Source organism: Dermochelys coriacea, chromosome 11 (assembly GCF_009764565.3).
Source record: "Dermochelys coriacea isolate rDerCor1 chromosome 11, rDerCor1.pri.v4, whole genome shotgun sequence".
Lineage (NCBI taxonomy): Eukaryota > Metazoa > Chordata > Testudines > Dermochelyidae > Dermochelys > Dermochelys coriacea.
In genome coordinates this window covers 57,993,654-58,000,176 of record NC_050078.2, presented here as the reverse complement: position 1 = coordinate 58,000,176, position 6,523 = coordinate 57,993,654, and the positions used below count along the sequence as shown (strand labels likewise).

The following is a 6,523-nucleotide window of genomic DNA, read 5'->3' as shown; positions in this document are numbered from 1 at the left end:
GGGTGGGGGTGCAGGGAGCTGATGGCTCTGTCGGGGTGCAGGCACTGGGGTGGAGCCAAGGATGAGGGCTTGGGATGCAGGAGGGGGCTCCGTGTTTGGGGGAGGCTCAGGGCTGAGGCAGGAGGTTGGGGCACAGGCTTACCTCTGGCGACTCCAAGTCAGTGGTACAGCGGGGCTAAGTCAGGCTTCCTGCCTGTCCTGACTCCGCACTGTGCCCCGGAAGTGGCCAGCAGATCTGGTTCCTAGGCGGAGGCGCTGGTTATGTGCCTATTCGTACTTCAGCTCACAAACTTACAGCAACTCCCACACCATGGGTGGTATGACTGGATTCCATATGCAAACAGAACATAGGACCATGAAGAGCGTTAATGACCAACCATCTGGAAATCTTGCATTCCTAAAACCAGATGATATTCAATACTTTGATAAACTACTGGTAAATGAGATTTTATTGATACTGATTTAATGTCTCCTTATATGGGGCTGGAGATGGTAGAAAAACTGTGCATTAATTAATATATTTGTAATTATTTATAGGTTGATGTTGATGAATCAACACTTAGTCCAGAAGAGCAGAAAGAAAGAAAAATAATGAAATTGCTCTTGAAAATAAAGAATGGTACACCTCCAATGAGAAAAGTAAGATATGGACTTACTGATGTGGTCTGATGTGGACATATCACTCTCATTTTCAAATACCATAATTTTCTTCCCATTTATTTTAGGATCCAGTTTCAGCTGCTGAGACAGGTGGCCCAGAACCTTAATATAAAAACTGAGGAGGTGATGGAGGAGGCCGTTCCAATGGTCGACATCCTCTCTCCCCCACCCCCAGGCCACCCCATATTGCGCTACTGCTGATTACAACTATCAGCGATGCCACTAAGACTCTGTGGCAGACCCCGTCCTTGTTGCTTCTGACTGCGAAAAGGCACAAGCAGAGATACTTTGTTCCCTCTTGAGGATATGAACATTTGTATACTCCCCCCTTGCCGGACTCCCTGGTAGTGGACACAGCTAACCAGCGCGAGTGTCACGGGGATCTCTCCCAAGAACCACAAGGGCAAAAAAACTGGACCTGTTTGGGAGGAAAATATACTCTACACGGGGGTGGGTGGATGTTGCAGCTTTGTATTGCTAACCACCTGTTGGTGGTTAACAGATACAACTATAATACCTGTGGCACAATGGAAAAGTTCACAGAGCTTCTGCTTATAGACTCTTGTGTGGAGTTTTCCATGCTTGTAGAGGAAGACAAATTGATTTCATGCACGTCCCTGCAGGCAGCTTTAGACGCAGTGGATGCGGCCTTTTGCACCATTGCTTCAGGGGTGGCTATGAGAACGAGTTCCTGGCTGCAGGTCTCAGGTCTACTGTAAAAGGTGCAGCAGACAATTCAGAATCTTCAAGGGTCAGTCTCACTGTTTTCGGAAAAGACTGACTCCTGTATGCACAGCCTCAAGGACTCTCGGGCCGCCCTGAAATCCTTGGGCCTCCACACGCCTGCAACCCAGAGGAATTACCCTCACCCCCGAGGAATTATCAGCCTGGTGGGAGACAGTAAGGGTCGCGTAGGAGGAAGAGGAACTCAAGAAAGAGACCTCACCCCTCCTCTGGCCAGTCTAAACCCTCCTCAGGCCAGAAGCAGGCCTTTTGAAGATGCGCTCGGAGGCAATGCACCAGTGCAGAGACTGGATCCTCCCCGCCTTACCTTTTCGTCCTGTCTATCCTCTTTCTACCCTGCACGGGCTCGTATTACATTGGACCATTGGGTGCGCCGCACTGTAGAAAGGGGATATTCACTCTAATTCTCGGCCCTTCCGCCCCCCCCCCACTTCCTCGTCCTTCTCCCGGGACCTTTCTCACAAGCAACTCGTTATCCAGGAGATGCACTTGCTCCTCTAGCTAGGGGCAGTGGAAGAGGTTCCTCAGGAGCACAGGGGTAGGGGGTTTTATTCCGGTATTTCCTAATACCAAAAGCCAAAGGCAGTCTAAGGTCCATTCTAGACAGGTGAGAACTCAACAAGTTCATGAAGGAACTCAAGTTCTGCATGGTCTCGTTGTCCTCTATCATCCCTTCCTTGGATTCAGGGTACTGGTACGCTGCCCTCGTCTTGAAGGATGCATACTTTCATATAGAATCACTCCGTCCCACAGAAAATACCTCAGGCTTTTGTTGCACAACAACCAATTCCAGTTCACAGTCCTCCCATTCAGTCTGTCAGCGGTGCCCGAGTATTCACCAAGTGCATGGCAGTTGTGGCCGTGTTTCTGCGCAGGAGTCGGGTACAGGTGTTCCCGTATCTTGACGACTGGCTGATCAAGGGCCACTGCAGGCCTCTAGTGGAGGCTCAAGTTGAATTCATCATAGCGACGTTTGATGAGCTGGACCTTCTCCTAAACAGGGGGAAGTTGACTCTATCCCCCCCTTCGGTGGATAGAGTTAATAGGAGCTGTTCTGGACTCGACCCAGGCTAGGGCGTACCTGCCAGAAACAAGGTTGTGGGCCAGACGCGACATTATTCGGAGTCTTGGGCAGTTTCCCACCACTACAGCACGAAATTATCTAAGACTCTTCAGACACATGACCACATGCACCTACGTGGTGCAACACTCCATGCTCAGGGTGCAGCCACTCCAGTCGTTGCTAGCCTCGGTGTATTGGCCAGTTCGAGACAGTTTGGACAGGGTAATGACTCTGCCTCGCCTGTTCCTCAACTCCCTTCTGTGGTGGCTCGACCCACAGGTGGTGTGTGCAGCAGTCCCCAGCCAACTCTCTCGTTGGTGACAGATGCATCAGACTTGGGCTGGGGAGTGCATTTAGGAGATCTCAGGACACAAGGCCTCTGGTCTCAGGTGGCTCTGGCTCTCCACGTCAGTGTCAGAGAGCCGCGAGCGGTGTGCCTGGCATACCAGACTTTCCAAGCCCACCTAACAGGGAGTTATGTATCAGTTATGACATCCAACACAACGGCGATGTTTTATATCAACACACGGGAGAACACGCTCCTCTCCCGTGCCAAGAAGCCCTCATGCTGTGGGACTTCTGTGTAGATCATTCTATTCCTATGCAAGCATCATTCCTCTCTGGAGTGCAGAACGAGTTGGTGGATTACTCAGCAGGTCTTTCAACGCCCACGAGTGGTCCCTACACCAGGATGTCACAAACTTCATCCCCCAACAGTGGGGGTTTCCCCAGATAGATCACCATGCGCTGCAACAGGAAGTGCCAGCAGTTTTGCTCCTTCCGCAACCACAGTCCTTAGTGGATGCATTTCTCTTCCTGGGGGGAGACCATGTCCTTTACATGTTCCCGCCCATCCCGCTCGTTCACAAGGTACTCCTCAAAATAAGGAGGGAACAAGCTTTGATGATACCGGTAGCTCCAGCCTGGCCCTGCCAACACTGGTACACATCGCTCCTGGAAATGTCCGTGGAAGCCCCAGTTACCTTGCCGCTCTTCCTGGACTTAACTCAGGACCACGGATGCCTTCAGCACCCGAACCTCAAGTTGTTGCACCTCACGGCATGGCAGCTCCATGGCTGAACCCGATGAAGCTTGCCTGCTCGGTTAGACAAGTCCTCCTTGGCAGCAGGAAACCCTCCACCAGGGCTACCTACCTTGCCGAGTGGAAGCGATTTTTCAATCTGGACGGCACAGCATTCATCTCTGATGCTCGCCACTATCCCCCTTATATTGGAGTACCTCCTCCCTCTCAAGCGGCAATGTCGTCAGTAAGGGCCTCCATTTCAGCCTTCCATCCAGGTACAGACAGCCATTCGGTCTTCACCAACCCTGTGGTCAGTTGTTTTCTGAAAGGTCTTGACAGGCTATATCCACAGGTCAGACAACCGATCCCAGCTTGGGACCTCAACCTGGTCCTTTCCAAACTGATGGGTCTGTCCTTTGAACCACTGGCAATGTTCTACCTGTCATACAAGGGGTGTTTTTGGTAGTGATAACCATAGCCAGGAGGATGTCTGAACTTAAGGCCTTAACATCAGAGCTTCTTTACACCGTGTTCTGCAAGGACAAGCTGCAGCTCAGACCTCACCTGGCTTTCCTCTGAAAGATTGTTTCCCAATTCACATTAACTAGGACATCTTCCTCCCAGTGTTCTATCCTAAGCCGAACTCGAGCAGCAGGGAGCAAAGGCTTCACTTACTGGATGTCCGCAGAGCGCTAGCCTTTTACATTGAGAGAACAAGGCCGTTCCGAAAGTCTGTCCAATTATTCGTTGCAGCGGTTGACAGAATTAAAGGTCTTCCTGTCTCCTTTCAACGTATCTCGTCACAGATCATGTTCTCCATCCGGGAGTGCTACAACCTGGCAGGAGTACCCGCTCCTCCGATCACTGCACACTCCAGGGCTCAGGCCTCTTAAACGGTGTTCCTGGTGCAGGTTCCCACCCCAGAAATCTGTGGAGTAATGACATGGTCCTCCATACACACTTTCACCACTCACTATGTGATCACCCAGCAGGCCAGAGACAATCTGGCCTTCGGTAGAGCAGTGCTCCAATCAGTGGACAACTCTGACCCTGCCTCCTGAACTTGGGCTTGGGAGTCACCTGATTTGGAATTGACATGAACAAGCACTCAAAGAAAACATGGTTACTCACCTCGTAACTGTTGTTCTTCGAGATGTGATGTTCATCTCCATTCTAATACCCACCCTCCTACACCTCTGTCGGAGTAGCTGGCAAGAAGGAACTGGGGGGGGGGTCAGGTCAGCAGGGCCCTATATTGGGTGCTACGAAAGTGCGACTCCAAGGGGCGCCCAGGCCTGTTAGGGGAAAAATATTCCAGCTATTCTGCACGCGGCGTGCTCACATCTTATTGGAATGGACATGAACAAGATATCTCGAAGAACAGTAGTTACGAGAAGGTGAGTAACTGTTTTGTTTTGTTTTTTACACTATGTCCTGGCATCCCATTGTTTTAATTACCCACATTTTATTTGATACTCTGTTTATTTTGTAGTTTCTATATTTCCTGAAGCTGCATATTGTTGTTAATGTTTGTAGTCACAGCCAGACCTGCAATTTGGTTAATGACCACTTCTACCAGCAAGTTCATTTTGAGTATGGCACAGGGAGTTTTAGCTGTGTAGCTCACATGAAGTTCAATGTCAATTGCACAGCCAAATCCAGTCTGCCCATTTATGATATAGCATGTGGCGCAACAGAAAATCATTTTGTTTTTACAAGTAGATTGTGATGTAGCAATAATCTTGTTCCCACACACTACAGGTGTAAAGAGTCATGCACATAAGTGAAGAACAGACCAGAGAGCACATGGGAATCCAACTCTGCATTAATGAGTCTTATAGCATGGGGTGGGGGATTAAATGTAGTCCATGGATGACAATATCCATATACAGTTGTATACTGTCCAAAAATGTGATGGGGTGTGAAGGAACAGCTGTGTAGTTCTTTGAGAGTCTATATTAGCACGTGTGTTTGCATGTCGTCCCCGGGTAGATGCATTCAGAACAGTCTACATTACGAGCCATAGGGATACTGTCAACCATGTGGACCAGTGGTTCTCAGTCAGGGATACATGTGCCCCTGGGGTTATGCAGGATATACCTTTCAGAGGGTACATCAGTGCATCTAGATATTTGCTCGGTTTTACAGTAGGCTACATAAAAAGCAATAGCAAAGTCAGTACAAACTAAAATTTCATAGACTGACTTATTTATATTGCTCTATATACACTATACACTGAAATGTAAGTACAATATTGATATTCCAATTGATTTATTTTATAATTATATGGTAAAAATGAGAAAGTAAGCAATTTTTCAGTAATAGTGTGCTGTGACACTTTTGTATTTTTGTCTGATTTTGTAAGCAAGGAGTTTAAATGAGGTGAAACTTGGGATACACAAGACAAATCAGATTCCTGAAAGAGGTACAGTAGTCTGGAAGGGTTAAGAATTGTGGATGCTAACACAGCATCACGTAGATTTCCCCCATAAATTTTGATCCAATCCCAGCCACGGATGGCTGCAAACTTTTCCAGTAGTAGGAACTCCCAGATAAGTAGTCAAATATCATGGAAGGGAATATTTTCCAGCCTCCCCACTGTAGATGTGTTGCTCAGTTACCATAGGTTTGAAAACCTCAATGCCATATGTAGCTGTCTTAGGTCTGACAGCTTGGAATAAAATCTCCCTTTGCTATTCTGGAACCCCTAAAATTGTTATAAGAACAGGAGTACTCTACGCAAAAGAATAAATGGACACAAATCTGACATCAGGAATCATAACATTCAAAAACTGGTAGGAGAACACTTCAGCCTCTCTGGCCACTCAGTAAAAGATTTGAGGGTGGCAATTTTGCAACAGAAAAGCTTCAAAAATAGACTCCAATGAGAAACTGCTGAGCTTGAATTAATATGCAAACTAGATACCATTAACGTGGGTTTGAATAAGACTGGGAGTGGCTGGTCATTACACACATTGAATCTATTTCCCTAAGTTAAGTATCCTGACACCTTCTTGTCAACTGTCTAAATG

At 47.9% G+C, this 6,523-nt stretch overlaps 1 protein-coding gene across 1 annotated transcript; it reads left to right on the top strand.

The window, feature by feature from the left end:
• Window positions 1–304: 304 nt before the first annotated feature.
• On the top strand, window positions 305–669 carry LOC119863155 (splicing factor 3B subunit 1-like). Its single transcript, XM_038420973.2, has 2 exons — window positions 305–436; window positions 538–669. Exons 1-2 carry the CDS (start codon window positions 311–313, stop codon window positions 667–669), a joined length of 258 nt encoding a protein of 85 aa, XP_038276901.1. The 5' UTR covers window positions 305–310.
• Window positions 670–6,523: the final 5,854 nt, after the last annotated feature.